At 37.0% G+C, this 19,705-nt stretch overlaps 1 protein-coding gene across 1 annotated transcript in view; it reads right to left on the bottom strand.

Moving 5' to 3' along the window:
• Positions 1–1,447: 1,447 nt before the first annotated feature.
• Positions 1,448–19,705, bottom strand: part of MYSM1 (Myb like, SWIRM and MPN domains 1) — a 36,399-nt gene continuing 18,141 nt past the window's right edge. The window contains exons 9-20 of the mRNA XM_065884251.1: positions 18,694–18,824; positions 17,473–17,576; positions 16,139–16,216; positions 14,642–14,730; positions 11,210–11,264; positions 10,809–10,859; positions 10,015–10,089; positions 9,203–9,391; positions 8,392–8,524; positions 3,780–3,885; positions 3,544–3,601; positions 1,448–1,615 (exon numbers count right to left, since the gene is read on the bottom strand). Coding sequence (XP_065740323.1) covers positions 1,448–1,615; positions 3,544–3,601; positions 3,780–3,885; positions 8,392–8,524; positions 9,203–9,391; positions 10,015–10,089; positions 10,809–10,859; positions 11,210–11,264; positions 14,642–14,730; positions 16,139–16,216; positions 17,473–17,576; positions 18,694–18,824 — 1,237 coding nt within the window. The remainder of the gene's footprint in view (positions 1,616–3,543; positions 3,602–3,779; positions 3,886–8,391; positions 8,525–9,202; positions 9,392–10,014; positions 10,090–10,808; positions 10,860–11,209; positions 11,265–14,641; positions 14,731–16,138; positions 16,217–17,472; positions 17,577–18,693; positions 18,825–19,705) is intronic.

Raw genomic sequence — 19,705 nt, forward strand, 5'->3', positions numbered from 1 at the left:
GGTTGAGTCAAGACCCAGGTCATCAAAAACTGGCCCACTGCTCCTTCCAATACTGACTTATTTTCCTTGGATATTCATTAAACCAAAAAAGGTAAAAATGCAGAATCATATGCAGATTAGAATAAAACTGATATTAGTAAGAATGCTTGGGAAAATGACATAAGTCAATTCTTTAGTTAACAGAAGTAAACTAAAATCCATCAGAATAAATCAGGCAGCATCACTACTAACTTTCATTTGAAAACAAATTTAAATGTAAATCACAATTTTTAGTTTTATTTTTGTTTGAAGACGATGCAAGACCTTTCAATGTCTCAGGCTCATGCATTTGAAAATAAATTCTAAATGTTTGTAATTCTCTGGAGCAGGGTTTGGAAGACAATGGCCAGCAACCTGTTTTCTGTGAGGCTCATGAGCTAAGAATGGTTTTATGTTTTTAAAGTGTTGTTAAAAAACATAAAGAAGAATGTCTGATAGAGATGGTGTGTAGCCTGCAAAGCCTAAGTTACTGACTAATTGCCCCTTTACATAAAAAGTCCACTGATCCCTGTTCTGGATTCAGCAAGTATATGAAACGGGGCAGAATACATAATATGTCCTGGAAGGATTTTTTGTTTTTAAAATTAAGTCTGATTTATTTAAGCTTTATTGTAATCTGCCTCTTTCTCCTCATAGCAGGTAGTAGGAAAAAAAAAAAAAGTCTAGTTTAAGAGTTATGATTACCTGTGTTCTAGTTAACCGAGCCTTTATCACACAAATGAACATAAGTGGACCTATAGTTGAAGCTTATTATGTATCTGAAATCCATACAAAATGTTTCAGCTGAGAAAATGGCATATCCTATAGTAGTGTTGTTATACAATAAAATGGAAGCAAATATCTGTAATTAAAAAATTGGTAATTTGATTCTCTCCTTTAGATGTCTTGTCTGTTTTGAAGATTTTCTCCTGATGCCTCCCCTGTCCTCCCACAGCATGTCCTTAGATTCATTAAACCAGCAGTTCTCAACCACGTTAATTATGCTGTGACCACCCACCTGTATCTCACTTGCAACCATAAACAAGCCTCACCAAAACACATGAAAAGAATGGAAATGCTCCTCACAAGACAGGAGATAGCAAAACTGGAATGACTAGTTCAGGGGGAAATAAAAATCTGAGGCACAGTGCACTTATCAATCTGAAGACAGCAGGGAGGCTGCCCTTCAGTCCACACCCTGCTGACCAGGCCGAGGAGGACTAAGCGCCACATATGAAAACAAGTCCAAGTCCATATCTCTTTCTTGTCACATGGTTTATGTGGCAAAATTTGGATTTCGTGAACTAGCATACACACACAAAAAAAATCAAAGCTGTACCACTATTAACTAAATTACAATAATTTCAAGGCTATAACTCTGAAAGTACGGTCTACTATGTCGCGGTTAAGACGTCTTACTTTAAAATAGTCACGTTAACAGCGCCTTTGGCTCCACAGCACACTTCTCTTCGGCCACTCCATTCTCTGGCTGGCTTTTGTAATTGGAAAGGAATAAATTTTCTATTTGAGTCAAGAATTCTTCAGCAATGAAGCAATTGGCCACTTTGCTCAGAGTTTTCCTCAGACACTCCAAAAGCTAGTTGAAAAGAAAAGTTTTATATTTAAACACAGAAAGTGGTGAGAAGAGGGTTTGCATCACTATCACTATTTTATCCCTTTCCAAATCTCCCATTTTCTAATGCTTAAACGAGAAACATTCTCCTTAAAGGTGATTGAGGATAGACTTGTGTTTAATAACTGTACAGCTGAAGTGCAGGAAGCCGTTGCTGAGGAATGCTTAGCAAAGCTTGTCCTGAGCCCAGCTCAACAGAAGCAGCACATTCTTCAGTCTGCTACAAATTGTTTGTGGAACTTCTATGGGTTCCCAGGACCCCAGGCGCCTCCCAACTGCTGTCCATGTCCTCATCTGCCCGCACCCCACCCCCATCCTGGGGCAGTGCCTCTCCCCACAGCGGGCTTAAATCTAGGTATGTTAGTCCAGCACCTCCTTGGTGAGTAATTCTTTGAGACTGGGGGGTGGTGTGGGCGTCAGGCCTGCCTCTTGCAGGGCCTGGAGCCGGGCCTCTGACTGGCATTTGTCCAGGCCCAGGTGCCAGGAGAGCTGCACTGTGGCCTCCAGAAAGGGTACCAGAAAAGGGTGAGGGCTCTTGTCCCCCAGCAGCTGTAGGGCCTTCTCACAGCGTGCCCAGGACTCCCCGGGGTCCTCCAGCTCCTGGTGGCACACAGCCAGCCCCACCAGGGTCAGCACAGGGCGGTCTGAGCCCGAGGGGACACCCAGCTGGGCCTGCAGCTGCCAGGCGTTGGCCCAGAGCGCCAGGGCCTCGCAGTAGAGGCCAGAGGAGGTGAGGTGCAGTTCCTTTCTGATTTTATATAAGGAGATAAAACTGAAATTGAATGTATGATGCTTTCTACTTTGGACAAACTTGTGACTTTGCTTCTTTTTTTAGTAGTTTTATTTACAAAGCCATGAATCCTATGGGATAAAAATCTATGGACATAAAAATACAGGATTCTACCATTTCAAAAATAGGATGATGGAGTCTATTTCCTGGGAAATGTGCATATTAATCTTCCAACAGAGCAAAGAAAAAGTGGCTATAATAGGAGGGGGTAAAAATATTAAAAAGAGGGACTTCCCTGGTGGCACAGTGGTTAAGAATCCACCTGCCAATGCAGGGGACATGGGTTCGATCCCTGGTTCCAGGAGATCCCACGAACAACTAAGCCTGAGAGCCACAACTACTGAGCCCGCGTGCCACACTACTGAAGGCTGCATGCTCTAGGGCCCGCATGCTGCAACCACTGAAGCCCGCCCACCTAGAGCCCGTGCTCCACGACAAGAGAAGCCACTGCAATAAGAAGCCTGTGCACTGCAGTAAGAGTAGCCCCGGCTCGCTGCAACCAGAGAAAGCCCACGTGCAGCAATGAAGACCCAACGCAGCCAAAAAATAAAATAAAATAAAATAAAAAGAAATTTAAAAATTTTCTATTCCCAAACTGTTACCAAAGGGAAAAAAGACCAATGTTGCCAATCTTACTGAAATTCATTATACTCATAGAAACAAAACTAGAAGTGAAATAAAATAATTCAAGACTCTTTTTTCCTACCAGAAAGTAAAATGACCATTTAAATTTAATTGTTAGATTTATACTACCGTTTTTAAAAATGATCAATTGTTAAAGCGAAATGGAAACATGGCACTTCTGAATTTAATAAAATAAGAAAAATGTTCTCCATTGTGTACAATAATAATGTGCTAAGAAATCTATCAGCCAAACATGGACAAATTTTTTCTAAAACAGCATTATTTCTATATGCAAGCATGGGTGCCAAAACATATTACTAATTATCTCCTAGAAATTAATTTTAGAAAGGAAAAAGCAATAAAGGAAATACACAGAAAAGCATATCCACAAAGCATTAGGCACCATGGGAAAACACATCAAGACGAATAGCTTTGGAATCTGTGAGCAGTGAAACCAATTAAAGTGAAGGCAGCTTACTTTCTGCAAACAAGTCAGGTCAGAATCCCGGCGAAAGATTTTATCCATGGGGACACTGCTGTTGGAAGAAATATGAAAACAAACCAATGAAACAAATACTATAAACGAATCAGTTTTGTAATAAACTATCACTGATGCCATACATCACAATTTTATATTTAACTTGGGTTTTCCCTAAAATGTGATTTAATGAGAAACACTGCAGACGTGCAACCATCTCAAACCACAGTACATACCTCCGGGATAGCCTGTATTTTTCTATTATCCATTTAGTCTTTTCAAGCACTAATCCCCACCGAGGTTCTTCTAACATCTGTTGTACTTCAAATTTATAAGGTAAACCTAGAAAAGCATAAAGCAGCACATTTTTACATTTTACATTTTCTTAAATCTCCAATCTCCTTTTAATTACTTAAAATTCCCTTCCGTGTTTTCATAACCGCAGCTTGGCAGACCAGCTAAACAGCACGTTAAACATAGTGGGCATTCATTAAATATGCACTGCCTGGCTGAACTTGGTTCATCAAGTATATTAATGCCAAGCAATTAATAAAGAAAAGTAAAAGTGCCATTTGCATGACAATTCTATGCAAGGAACTGTGACAGGTAAGATGATCACATAATTTATCATCCAAACCAAGACGCTTTTGGAGTGAAAGCTGGCACTATTAATAATTGTGCCAGAACCACAGGCTTAAATTGGGATTGACCTAGGCAAACCAAGATATATTCCATCCCAGTGATTTTTTTTTTTAAACACATGTTATCAAGCTTACAGCACTGCTATAAGGTAGGTAGCATTATTCCTATTTAACAGATAAAACTGAGGCTGAGACAGGTTGAATAAGCTCTTTCCACTAGTAAAGCAAAGAGCTTGGATTTCAAATCCCCCCAGGCTTGCCCGACTTCTGAGCCCACATTCATTCCACCTCCCTCTACGTGCTGATCTAAGACTAGACAGGGGTTAGGTTTAATTCTGGAGAGGCAGTAACTGCACTTGAGTCATGCTAAACTCTGGAGGAAACAAGTCCAAGGGGTAGGTATCACGTACGTAAGTCAGAAAGGAAAAAATACCAAAAGATGAGCCTACTTAGACATTTCTCACATATCTTTCAAAATCTCCATGTAATTGTATTTGCAGTATATTAAAGGCTCAGCTGATTCATTACCAAAGGCCAATACCATAATAATAATAACACTTATATAATGCTTACTATGTGCCAGGCTTTATGCTTTTTATATAGATGTAAGGCCAGTTACATAAACTAGCTACCAGTGCTGTCCCCAATGTTTTTTTTTTTTTTTGACGAGGACACTGAGCCACAGAAAGGTTAGTTATTATATAACCTGTTCTTGGACATATCTAATTAGTAAGAGGTAGAGCCAGGATTTGAACCCAGGCAGTCTGGCTCGAGTTTATGTTCTTAATGTTTACATCATACTGCCTATCAACTCGCATTTTTGCCATCGTAGGCTTTTCGAGTAAACAAAATGTCAGCAAGTCAGAAGGTATTAGGGAAGGTATTAAGAAAAAGATCATAATTCTACTTCCACACAATACAAGCATAACTTGTCAATGTGCCCTAAAAAGGCTTTTTTCTCCCCATTTTTTTTTCAGGTGTATGGAAGGAGAGAAAGGAACAGCAAGCCTGATGATAACTGACCTTGTTTCATTTCTCAATTCTCTTCCATTTCATTTTCCCCCTCCAGGAACTTAAGAAGAGTGACACATTATAGTACATAAGCTATTACACAAACTCCTTCTGTGATAACAATCATTTACTTGATATGTTTTGATTACCTACTAAGCACAGACAATAGCTATGATCATAACTACCTATTTTAGACCTATTATTTACTAAGCACTTTACATACATCACCGACAGCCTCTACAACCTCCTGTAAGCAAGTTAATAATTTTTTCTCATTTTACAGATTTGGCAAATGAGAGGCATTAAGTAACCTGCCCAAGGTAAAATAACTAATAAATATCAGAGTTGGGATCTGAATCCAGGTAAGGAACTCCTACTCTTAATGAAAGTAAAAAATGAGACTAAAAGAGAGGTAAATAAACAAATACAATTTTAACTCTGTGCTCATAAAAAAAACATGAAAATACACACACACACACAACATGTCATACATCTCTATTTGGTATTAAGAATATTTTCTAAGTCAAAAAAACGGCACTAAAACCAGTAAAAATTTCTTTTTGTACTGATTATTTTTGATATGCTTATTATTTTTTAATTGAGGTAGAGTTAATTTACAATGTTGTGTTATTTTCAAGTGTATAGCAAAGTGATTCAATTATACATATATGTACTGATTATTTTTATCCACTAAAGTGTCAGAATAAAACGAATCACTAAGTATATTTCTGGCCTATTACAAATAGAGAAAATGATTAACCATTAGACATACTGTAAAGATAGGACTTGGGTACACACCTAATAGAGGGGGAAAAAAAAATGAATGAATCAATGAATGAACAAATAAATAAGTAAAGGATCCAGTTCAAAGTACTGTAACACAAGGTATCCCAGGGCTTCTAGGAAATTTTAATTCTTGAACCAGAAGGTTTCCAAGAAGAACAAAGAGAAGAACCGAGGATTAAGACCTAACAAGCAGTGGTAACAATGGTCAATTCATGTAAGAAGCAGCTCTGCCCAAGAGAGCTTTCTGCAATGATGACAACGTGGAATACTTGTGTGTTGTGACGGTAGCTTATGTGAGAATCCAGCACTGTGCCCGCTAATCTTTCAGGTAATTCTTTCCCATTTGGGGTAGTCTGTCCACACACAGGCATTGGTCTTTATCTTGCTAAATAATAAATTTGAACCTTCTACAAATCTTTGGAGTCTGCTCTCTAGGCAGCTTTCTGCTCTCTGGTACAATGTCTTGCACATTTAGTTGCCCTGGTCTCCTTGCTCTTACCTCCATCACCTCAACTCAGGGTCTGCTAGGCTCTGGATGGGTTTCCGCCTTGTGCCACACCTGGAAGTGCTTTTAAGTCAATAAGCTAGGTTAACTTGGGCTCACTTTGTTTCCCATCTCTCAGGAATCATATTCTTTCACTGTCTGATGTTATATCCTAAATACCACTGTTCTCTATATTTTGTCCAGTTTTTTCAGACAGGTCCTTGTTACTTCATTTTGGCCAGCAGTAGGATTCTAGGAACTGAATTTTAAACTTCATTTAATTCTAATTAATTTAAACAGTCACACATAGCCACATGTGACTGTATTAGACAGCATCAGAGTAGAGGCTCACTCCCCAAATCTAGCAGAATGTGACAGTAAGACACGGTTTAAATTGAGAACAAGTTCATTGTGATTCTTCCTTTTGTTAACTTTTTGTAAAATTATACTGGCGTAAAGAATGATGTATATATGTGATATGTTCAAAATGGGCATTTTGGGGCTTCCCTGGTGGCGCAGTGGTTGAGAGTCCGCCTGCCGATGCAGGGGGCGCGGGTTTGTGCCCCGGTCCGGGAAGATCCCACATGCCGCGGAGCGGCTGGGCCCGTGAGCCATGGCCGCTGGGCCTGCGCGTCCGGAGCCTGTGCTCCGCGGCGGGAGAGGCCACGGCATTGAGAGGCCCGCGTAACGCAAAAAAAAAAAAAAAAAAAAAAAAAAAAAAAAAATGGGCATTTTGGACTAAAGTTAATGTCAATACTATTCATTCAACAAAAACCTATAGAGCACTGACCACTCCTTAGGTGTAAGGCAACTGATTAGGTACTACAGGAGATACAAAGAAGACATAGTTCCTGCTCTTTGGGGCTCACAATTTAGTGAGAAAGGCTAAATAAATAAATTATATTAAAACACGAAAGCAACCACGAAGGCAGGAAACAAATGCTGCAGGTGCACAAAGAATAGAACAACTAATAGTAAATGACACGAAGGGTGGTAGTGCTGGGGTCTTTACCAAAGAGGGTATTTTTGTGACATTATTAAGAGAGGGTATCTGAGTGACATTATTAAGAATGAAGAAATTAACTTGTTAAACATTCATTTAGTGCCTACTTTATGCTAGGCCCTGTGCTAGAAACTGAGAATAGACAAATGAGTACAATATCATATCTACCTTCAAGAGGCTCATGAGCTAATGGGGAAGAGTATAATGTAGAGTGACAGTATCCAGAGAGGACAGTCAACTAGAACAGTGGTATTAAGGACGAAAAGAGAGTATCCTAGAGACGTAATTGTTTCCTCTAATCTTTTCCTTCCATCCACACTCGCTTCTTACACTCCCCTACTCTTCCTAGTCTGCTACACTAATTCTCTATCCAGCCAGTTGACTGAACAGCAGTGGACATAAATCCCAAAGGAACCAAGTCATATGATGGGCTAAACCAACCAAATTCTTTCTTGAGAGAGACAGATATAAAAAGTTAGGCACTGTTGAGCCTAAACTGGGAGATCATGGATAGCTAGTGGTAGGGTGGTCATTATTCTTTATTATTATTTCATTTGAATGTCATTGCAGAGAAAGCCAATCTGCATTTATCAAGAATTTTCAAGAGAACAGAAGAGACTTTGTCTGTTTTGCTTACTGCAATGTCTCCAGGACCTAATACACACACACTGCTTGGCCATAAGCTTTCTCTACATTGTAATGTTTTTGCCCAGTGGCCATGGTAACACAGTGGGAACTTTAATGCAGAAGGAAATCATAAAAGGAAAGAGGGTGGCTGCACTACATGGTATGCAAACAGTGATTCCCTAGTTGAGGACAAAAACTCTTCCATCAAATTGCTTTCAACAGGTATAAATTCTGTGATTTGTAAGATTCAAAAAAAAATGAAAGTAGAAGTAGGATCGTTTTTGTTGAAAACTTACGATAAGAGCCATCTGGGCTAATTTCATCACTTATAACCAGGCAGGTAATCTGAGAATAAGGTAAAGGATTATTTCTATTATAAGGACTAACAATCATTCCAATGAACTTTGCACCGCCTCTGGAGAAGTAACTCTACAATTTAAAAAAAAGTATAATTAGTTTCAACCACATAAATTTAAAACTCAGTATTTACCCATACCAACATTTTAAACATCCAACAGAGGAAAATGGAATGCAAAAGTACTTCACTTCCAAACAGCAACTAAATTTATTCCATACCCTAAAATCTTCAGGCCAAAACATGTCCAACCCAACCTGAACAGATCCATTTTTAAAGATCACCCTTAAAAAGATCACCTGGCCTGCAAAATCTATATTTGCCATGAATGCATTTACAAATTATATTCACTAGCCCCTCAGCTGTAATCTTTATCTATATGGTAATAATTTACAAACAGCCGCCTACAGCAGAAACATCCAGATATCAAACATAAAATTGCAGAATAAAACAAAACTCTGTTTTTTCCAGAGGTGCAAAATATATTTCCAATTATTTCAATTGTACCCAGTCCCTGTCTTAGTTATCTCCTTCATTTTTAAAGGCTCTGGGGGGAATTATCACTGTTACTTTGATGTCTTGTTTATATTAAACAGAATAGCTAATTTTCTAAGTGTTTAAATAAACATGTATTACTCTTGTAATCACTCTGCTAGAAATGTTAAAAGTGTATTTATTTAACAGAAAACAACGAAAGGGGAGAACATATGCAATCATTTACAGACTACATACAAAAAGACCTATAAACACACCTGGTATTTGGCTTGAGTGTCAATATCTCGTAAGGAAGGATTAGGATCAAAGGCAGGATGAGAATGATACCATCCAATAACACTATAGCCCCTGGCAGCCAAGGTTTCCGAGGCTTGTGTTTGTGAGACGGGATCCATCTCACACTGTAGTCCTGTACTCAGACTGTTGCACGGTTCTGCCGCACAGACCTATAAAGGATTAATCCTTAAATGATCACACTGAAATCTTGTTAATTCTACTGTTTCAGTCCTTTCACACACAGATACAGAAACTCTTAAAAGCCAAGCCTTCTATCTGCCTATATAATAGGCAGCCTTTAACTTGCAAACGAATTACTCTCCAAAAGTGTGATTGTATGCAAGGAACTCAAAATCCATTTTCCTACTCAAGACAAGTTACGGGTTAGTCTTCCAGGTCGGCCTGTATAGTATCTGTTTAAACACAGTCTTTTGATGACCCCTATTACTTATGATAATAATTTCTAGCAAAATGATGTATACCAAGTTTCAATTATAAGGTTAGCGCATGTTTCCTGGTCTCTGGCCTCTTAGGAGTTGAAGCTTTTAATTGGCAAAGGCAATGAAGAACTGAGGCCTGGTAATGTTCCCTCTTTCTCAGTGGTAAAAGGAAACAGGTGCTCAATATATGGAATGTTCAGTCACCTCTGGGAATATATAACTGTCCACATTTGCATATTCTCATTTATATCATAGATAAGGTTTATATGTTAATTATACACACTGAAATCTATAAAAATATTTGGCATGGCAGCAGGGCTAAATAATTTTAAAAATTTTAAGAGAAAACTTACCTCAACTATCTTATCAACTTCTGAGTATCTTCCTCCTAACAGACCAATCACTTCTGCCATAGAAACATGAGCATGCTAAAAGAAATACAAGGTAAGACTTAGCCCAAACATACAAACCAAACCCACCTGACCAAAAAATCAGAATAAATCTCACTTATCATAGAAGAGTCATTTACAAGTATGGTAATTATGCTTCTCTAAAATGAAATAGCATAGTAGAGGAACCAGATGCTAGGCTCAGCACACAGACTTAAGATTTTAGACCTATCTGTACTGCCAGCTGAGAGGCTTTGAACCAAACATTGAAACACTCCAAGATGCCATTTTTTTCATTTACAAAATGAAGATACCATTTGCTCCACCTACTGGGAAAGGTATCATAAGGATACAAAGTAAAAATCACTCTGGGTCCTCCTATAGAAAACACCATAAACACACACAACCATTGGAGATCTCTGTAGTTTAGTGCAAAACAAGGAGTCTCCAAATTTTAAGAGTTGTGCTTTGTTGCAGTTATCCAGAAGGCAGCAGACAAGAATACTAGGAAATTAAAATTGGGTTAATGATGATAAACAGTCTGCAAAAACTCACATTAATTTATTTTCTCTAAAATATGGAAACATGCAATTGTTTGGCTTTTCTCCAAAAGAAAAGACTTATTTTTTAGATTCCTTGTAAAGGAGGATAGTTAAGATCCAAAATACACGTCTTCCATACTCTCTCTTATGCCTGCAATAAAAATACACAAGAATAGAAATCAGAATAACTAAGTAAACACAATATAATATCCTTACCAAATCCATTATTAAAAGTGCTTCTGAAGCCACTTTCACCTGAAATGGCTCCTGAAATAAAAAAAAAAAAAAAAAAAAATGGGGGAGCATAAAAATAGAGATTTTGTTCTTCCTATCGGAATGCCCACCCTTTTCTCCTTTATCTATCACACCAAGTTCTCACCACCGACCAAGGCTCAGCACAAATCAGACTTTTAAAGAAATACATGTACAATTCAAAGCCCTAGCATGGAGAAATTCTTTTCTCATTTTCTATCTGTATCACTCATCTGACCTTCAGTGTACCCTGCCTTATCCAACCTTTCTTATACACATGCCTTGCACACACAGAAAAAGAAGAAATATTTCATGTCTGAGAGGAGGGTATTATTTACGGTCATTCAGTGATGAATAAGTAGTACCTGCTTTTCTTCACTGAAAAAATTACAAGGTATCAGTTGGAAGGGATCGAATGAGCTGGAAAAGGAAAAAGAAAAAAAAAATCATTCCTAATATAATTTCAATAACATAATCAGGAAAATAACATTCATTTACAAATTTGAAAATGTGTACCAATAATCTAAACCTAAATTCTGTCTAAGTGAAAAAAATATTAAACTAGGAGAACTTCTTGTGATACAACCCTTTTGAAAGAAGCACTTTTCTTTCGGACTTGATTAAATATTTGGGGAACAACATAACCTTTGGGAAAAAGTAATTTTGTTTTCTTAATTTCTTTTAACACCCAAAGAGGAGAACATTATAAATGGCCAGACATGTGTCCTACACTGAAAGTAGGTTTCAAAAGTTCAATGAAAACCTAAACCTGACATAAGATAGGAAAGAAAGTTCAAGAAAGATGGAAGTTTCTCAGAAACACCTCTGTCAGTACAATGTGTTCAGCAGAGTAGGGACTCAGTAAGTATTTGTTGAATGAATAAATGACAAACAGTTCTGTTAAAGAAATTAATGGATATCGAAAGTTCTATGATAAACTCATCTTTTAAAATGAAAAAGTATAAAAGATGGAAAGAGGGATGCTTAAGCAAGGCTAGATACAAAAGCATGTGCAAATCTGAGAGAAATATTAGAAAGGCTTTGGCCAATAAAGAATTGAGGTTTGAGAAAAATATTTAAAGTGTTTTTAGGCTACGGTCAGAGAAAACAAACAGCGAATATGTTCATTTTAACAACTGGAAAAGAGCAGAACTATTTAGTTCCTATTCTACCAGACACTTAGTGCCAGGAGATCAGACACTTTGTTTTGCTGAATTCTGTATTGCAAGTACCTAGAACAGTGCTTGACACACAGTAGGCATTCAAAAAGTGTTTGCTGAATGAGGAAGATCTTCAAGTTAGAAAGTGCTTAGTCAATGCAAATAAAAAGAAATGAAAGGTCAAGATAGATGAGAAAATAGAAAGAAAGCATATGCATCCCAGAGCACTTTGAAGAACCACCATGTGAAACCACCATCAACCCTTTTTGAGGAACCACAGAGAATGAAAAAATTATTGGAGGACTAGGAATAGGCAATTATTGGGTCTGTTTTCAAAACACAAAAAAAGAAGCAGAGGAATTAAATGTTGAGTATCAGGAAAATTCTAGAAAAGATTATTAAACAGCTGATTTGTGAGCCTTTAGCAAGTGAAGAGGTGACTACTAAGAACAATAATGGGTTCATGAAAATATGTCATGACAGGTACGCCTAAATTTCATTTTTGATAGGAATGATCTGCTAGAAACTAGCAGACTCATAAAGACTCAAATATACTGTTACTAAATGTAAGCAAGACATCTGCTATGATTATTCTTCTGCATAAGATGAAGAAATAGAGTTAACTGTGGTAATATATAGCTCATTGAACAACGATGTCTGAGGTTTACATTTATCTCAGTTAAACATTTTAATCAGTGCAATGATAGAAAAGGCAAGCTTATTGAAATGTTGATTCAAAGCTACCTAGAAAAGTGGATCTGGATTCAAAAAGGTCCTCACAAACTGGAAGAATGACTTGAAATTACAATAAGTATGTCTCACATTTACATTCAGAAAATCAAATGTGTGGACACTAGATGAGGAGTCCTAGCTTATGGACAACTGTATTTTCTTACATAGTTAATCTCATTTAATTTATTCTCACAACTCTAAGTTTTGATTTTAATTTTAGAGAGGTGATATATAATGTAATGGTTAGGAGTATGGATTCTTTAGCCTTAATGCCTGGGTTAAATCACAACACCACCATTAACAAGCACGGGCAAGTCACACAACCTCTTTGTGCCTCTCAGTTTCCTCATCTATAAAATGGGAATAATTACATTAACTACTTCATAGGGTTGTTATGAGGATTAAATGAGTTAATATATATGAAGTGCTTAAAACAGAGACAACAGTGTTAGCTATTATAGATATTATTTTATAAATGAGGACCCAAGGCTTATAAAGGCTTTGTGTAACTTACCCAGGGACATACAACTGGTTGAGTATTAGGGCTCTTTCCATTGAAAATAACCAAGCGGCATTCCTGGATGTCTTGTTTTAAAGGGACACTGACAAAACTATAGTCTAGGGCTTCCCTGGTGGCGCAGTAGTTGAGAGTCCGCCTGCCAATGCAGGGCACATGGGTTCGTGCCCCTGTCCGGGAAGATCCCACATGCCACGGAGCGGCTGGGCCCATGAGCCATGGCCGCTAAGCATGCGTGTCCGGAGCCTGTGCTCCGCAACGGGAGAGGCCGCAGCAGTGCGAGGCCCGGGTACCACAAAAAAAACCAACCAACCAACCAAACAAAAAACCCCCAAAAAACTATAGTGTATTTCATGGGTCATCTGCAGGAAGTGAGGGTCTACAAAATCAAGGCATTTAACTTATTTGGTGACCCTTAATGTTACAAGTTAAATATTTTAAATTATTAAAGAAAAAACCTAACATTCAGCATCAATCAAGGAGAGAATTAGTCATTTCATGAGGTTACCTGTTCATAATGTCTAAAAGTTAAATGACCACCTGTCACAAACAAGGCCCCCTTACAACATACGTTGGATCCTATATTCACTGAACATGAACAAATTAACACTTTTGCTCAAGGTCTCCCAAATTAATAATCAGTGAAATTAAAAATTTCAGCAGTTTTTAAAAAAATTTATTTATTTTATTATTTTATTTTATTTATTTATTGTTTCTGGCTGTGTTGGGTCTTCGTTGCTATGCACAGGCTTTTCTCTGGTTGCGGCGAGCAGGGGCTACTCTTCGTTGCGGTACACAGGCTTCTCATTGTGGTGGCTTCTCTTGTTGCGGAGCACGGGCTCTAGGTGCGCGGGCTTCAGTAGTTATGGCACGCAGGCTCAGTAGTTGTGGCTCGTGGGTTCTAGAGTGCAGGCTCAGTAGTTGTGGCACACAGGTTTAGCTGCTCCGCGGCATGCGGGATCTTCCCGGACCAGGGATCGAACCCATGTCCCCTGCACTGGCAGGCGGATTCTCAACCACTGCACCACCAGGGAAGCCCCTTCAGCAGTACTTTTTTTTTTTTTTTGGTACACGGGCCTCTCACTGTTGTGGCCTCTCCCTTTGTGGAGCACAGGCTCCGGACGTGCAGGCTCAGTGGCCATGGCTCACAGGCCCAGCCACTCTGCAGCATGTGGGATCTTCCCGGACCAGGGCACGAACCTGCGTTCCCTGCATCGGCAGGCGGACTCTCAACCACTGCGCCACCAGGGAAGCCCCAGCAGTATTTTTAAACTTAATGTGGACAATGTAATGTTGCAATATCAGATATCCCTTCCATACATTTTCTAATCATTTGTGATAAGTTTAAAAAAAACAAAAAATCACACTTATATAATGTCACACTATACCTTTTTGTTGGCCTTGGCACTTTTGAAGATTTACCAGGTTTGCATTTTTCCTCTTCTCTTCTTCTTGCCAACTCCTCAGCAGAGAGATGCTAAAAAAAAAAAAAAAATACCATTTGATCAAAGAGTCCATCAACCACTGAGAGGGAAAGTTAATAAAGAGATAAAACAGCATAAAGCTAAAGAGCACAGATTCGGCAGCACCCTGGCCAAGTTACTGAAGCTTTCTGTGTTTCAGTTCTCCTCATCTTTAAAATGAGAACAATAATAGTAATAATAACAATGTCATGATGTTATTGTGAAGATTAAATGAGTTAATGTATCCAAAATGTTGACAATAATGTCTGACACAGTAAGTCCTTTATAAATATAAAATAAAATAATTCTCTTTCATTTCATTTCTATTACCAATCTTATATTCCAGCCCTTATGAACTATGTACCTTTTCCAGAATACATCTGGTATTTTCCTATGTCTGTACCTTTGCTTATGCCTCTCCTTCAGCTTGGGGTTGCCTCATCCACATTTCCACATTTTGAGATTCTCCTGCTCATCCTTCAAATCACAGATGACAAATCACATCTTCTGTGAAAACTTCCCTGATCACACCCTTTGGGAGGACCTTATATTTCTTGGGACCAATCTCATGGAATTTACCATAGGTTTTACCTTTCCTACTAGAAATGTAAGTTCCTGGTAGGCAGGAACCATGTGTTACTAATTGTTTTGCCTAGAATAATGCTCAGATGTGAGGCTGGGTGCAGGGAATGGGGAAGAGAAAGAAGAGAACATTTACTGAGTACCTGGTGTATGCAAAGGCTTACTGAGTACCGAGTATTAGGACCTTCATACATTTTATTTCACTTAATTCTCACAACAATCTTTGAGGGAGATGTTATTATCCACACTTCATAAATAAAGCCCTGAGATTCGGTACAGTTACCCAAGGTAACAAAGCCAGTAAGTAAACATTCACATATTATTTCCATTTGACTGCACTGGTTGTTCACAAACAAATTATATATGCACAGAACACACGCGCACACATACACACATATACTCACTGCCTATGTTTCTTTTTAGGAGCATAATTTTTGTTAGTAGAAATACTACTTTAACAGTTGTAATTCAATTTATGTCTAATGCATGGAACGATATTTTAATTGGTATATCAGAACATCATTCAATGACTTTACTGAAATGAATAGGGCACAACTCCCTGGCACCTTGGCAGATATTCTGGAGCTAGAGACCAGAATATAGGGACAGATAATCAAAGTTCTGAAAATTAGTCAACTCCTAGTTAACTGTACCATCAGTGCCTTCTTTGTTGTTTACTGATGACTTCTAGACAAACAAATTAACATGGGAAAGAGACATATATATACACACACACACACATAAAATAAAACAAGGGTAATATATGTGACATTAAGATATACAAATGTATACTGACAAAACAACTTTCACTTTTGAGTCACCTGAAGGGATCAAAGTTACCTCAAACGTTTGTCCTTCTAAGTCTTTTGCATCACACCAATTTCCCCATGGGTCTCGGACCCTACGTCTCCTTGTGCGCTGTGATGAAATTAAAAATAAAGCAAAAGGTCACAAGATTAGCTTGGACAAATCACAGCACATTAATACACAAAACCAAAATGATAATTTTCTAAAATTCAATTTCTCCACTAAAATACTGTAATACCTGATCAGCAATGCCTGACTATATTTTATTAATTTACATTGAACAGTTAGCACTCTGCTCAGAAATAAATCAGTGATGACTTTCTAAATTTTATTTCGATTCCTCTTTAGTTTTCATTTCCTTTCACCATTTGGGAGTTACAACTCTAGGACAAGAATATTTTTTAGGACCAAAAAGAATCACCATGAAAATGACTTCGTAGTAGAAAACTTGCAAGAACACACAGCCAGAGGTATAATATTGAAAACTAGAAGCAAAATAATTACATCTCAGGCTTAGGAAAAGATTGCCTAGTTAATACAAATAGTAAAAAATTATAAAGTTGGTTGACTGGATTAGTAATATCCAGTTTTGCAAACATCAGTACTGAAGCCTTTAAAATGGACTGGCTGCCAGAAGCCAGTGTATGACTAGCACCACCTCCAGCAACTGTATATGAAAACACCCTTTCTTAAAAAAATAAACTAGGTAGAAATGGTTTACAGCCTAAACACTAAGAAAAATACCTACTCTATCATCTATACTTTTTCCATTTATCTTACCTATTACCAATTTAACCTATTTTATCAGTAAAGTCAACAAGACCACAATATGACTCTGCCTTTTAGGAGACTTGTTGGATCACTTATTTTCAAAATAAGATGCATGCATTTTAAGATACTATAAAACTCACTAACGTCAAGAATTAAAAAATAAAGGCTAAAATATTTTGAATGGCACTTCTACAAAGTTAAATCTTACGGTAAGAATTTTCAGCAAACAAAAAACAAATGAAAGAGAAAAAAGAGCTAAACTGTACAGTTTTAAAAGATACATTTAAAAAAACAAGATATATTAGATACAGAAATCAAAACAAAGCAGTCTAAGACCACTTTAGCGACACATCATGCTTCTGTGTGAAGTTTGTGTGTGAATTTTTAAATTTGGGGGGTTTCTTTTTTGCCTCATAAATCAACATGAAACTGAATGGAAACCAAAAAAGTGAATGGCTTGGGTGAAATAAAAGTGAAAACATGTTCTTCTACTAGATTGCCATTTGTTAAACAGGGGAAGAGAAGTAGGCATATCTTTCTTAACAGGGTAAGGAGCAATCAGGAAAGATCATTTAGTGAGAGAAGGGACTGCTTACCATAGATTGCAGACGCTGGGCAAGTTGGTACGCTTCTGCTGTGTCTTTTCTGTCTCTGATTCGTACTTTATCAACTGGTTGTGGCCTGTTATATACAGCCTGTTCTATTGGAATCCAGGAAAAACAAAACAATCTATTATTTTGTGGAACTCATTTGTTAAATAGGAAGGCACATCTATACTATTAATTATAAGCCAATATCTAAGTTTTTAAAAAAATATGAGCTTATTTCCACAATACACATTTGATGTGCTACTTGGTAGTTCTCACATAAAAGTATGCTGTTATTATAAGGAAATCGCAATAAAATGAAACATTTAGGAAATGGGTCATTTGTTTAATTTCTGATTAAATGAGTGCTAAGCCCACTTTGTTAACTTTGCAAGTCTAATACAGTAAACATGATTTCATTTTTCTTTTAGTGGCTAAGGAAGGTATGACACCTTAGTTTTCCTGTAAAGCCAGTCCTAACACCGTGCTTTGGGCAAACAAGGATGCTGAAATGGAGGACAGATCCCAGGGCAGCCTATAAATTCTCTCTCTACATGAAATGAAATAATCTCTGACAGGAAGTTTTCTGGTTGTCTTTTCATAGACACAGAATACAGAATATACTCCTCTCAAACTATGGGTTACAAGCTTCTAATTAACTTATCACTTTGCAACTATAACTATTATCTTTCTTCAAAATTGTCATGTTAATTCAATAAAAGGGAGGAATACATTTAAAAATATGCTTAAATTTGAGAAAAACTAGGATGAAAGAAACTTTCTACCACGAAAAATATTTTGGCACTTTTATTACATTTAAGTGTAGAGGTTCATAAATTATTTTCTTTATTTAAACACTGCTAGACAGTATTTCTAGCATTAACACAGTATTTCCAAATCAAATGGGCTTTGATTGGACTTTTCATAAAATTACTTTTACTTGACAAAGAACTGCATCCTTAAATCATTTCTACCAGTTAGACTGAATATTCTTCCTTTAAAATCATACCACCAATTTTCAATGTAGATTAAAAGGAAACATAGTTTATCAACAGAAATCTGTTTCAAAACAAAATCTCAATAATACATTTATTCTATAACGTTATAGCATCTTTCTGTATTCTATATCTATAATAAGTCTAACTTGAATTCTAACTATCAAAGAAATTAATGGGTGCTATAAGGATAAAAAATGTCGAGTAAAAGATGTTGTTGGGTTTTTATTTTTACCACATCCAAAATTGATTGCTCCTATCAACTCGAGGTATGTATGAATCCGTCCAATACAATTAACATCCCCACAGTTCTTCAGGCCAGGACGTACTGAGGTCTTATTTAAGTATTTCGGTTTGCATATCTCCCTAAGAGATGGAAGTACAATTATTTTGGATAAATAAAAACATAAAAGAAGATTTCTGGGGGAAACTTTTAATATTTGAAATATTTTAAAAATGTACCCCCTCTCAATATGTAATGTGTACAGACAACGTTAATACATAATACCCAAGTGTACTTTCTTTTCTGAAATAAAATCTTTCAATGATACAGTAACTTACAAGTATAGTGTGAGTTTTACAAGTATCATTTCTTCCCCGATATTAAATTCAATAGATTTCAGTTATCCCAGGACTCTGAAGTTAGAGCGTTATTTATCTACAGATCCAAATGCAAGCCTGAATCTTTGAATAAAAAGGGTATATTCATAATATATTGAAAATATTTAGTATTAGACACTCTAATTTTTAATAAATTGCTTAGGTTCATTTACTTTTACTTTGCTGGACAACATCTTTTAATTACAAGCTACCTTGTAAATGCTTAAAAGTTTTATACTAGTTTTTAATCATTATGCTAGTAAATATTAAGTGCTCTCAGTGGAAAACAGAAACAGATACTACAGGGCATTCTAAAGGAATCAAGAAACACACAAAGACTATGAAAGAAATAAGAGGTTTCCATAACAAAACATGCATTTACTTAATATACTTAATGTACCATGTTAGATGGTACAACGTAAAGTTTAAGTAACAGAGAACTTAATAACAGTAACAATTACTGAGTGCTTATAACAGATGCTGTACTAAGGGTTATATACAACTCTACAAAGCAGATTTTATCATTCTTATTTTAGAGGAAAGGAAACAAGTAGGTGAGAGGGATTAAAGCACTGACTTAAGAAACTGACAAGATTCAAACACAGACTTTATAAACCAAGTATTCAGATATATCATATAACATAGGT

The sequence above is a fragment of the Phocoena phocoena genome, chromosome 1 (assembly GCF_963924675.1).
Source record: "Phocoena phocoena chromosome 1, mPhoPho1.1, whole genome shotgun sequence".
In the NCBI taxonomy this organism is placed as follows: Eukaryota; Metazoa; Chordata; class Mammalia; order Artiodactyla; family Phocoenidae; genus Phocoena; species Phocoena phocoena.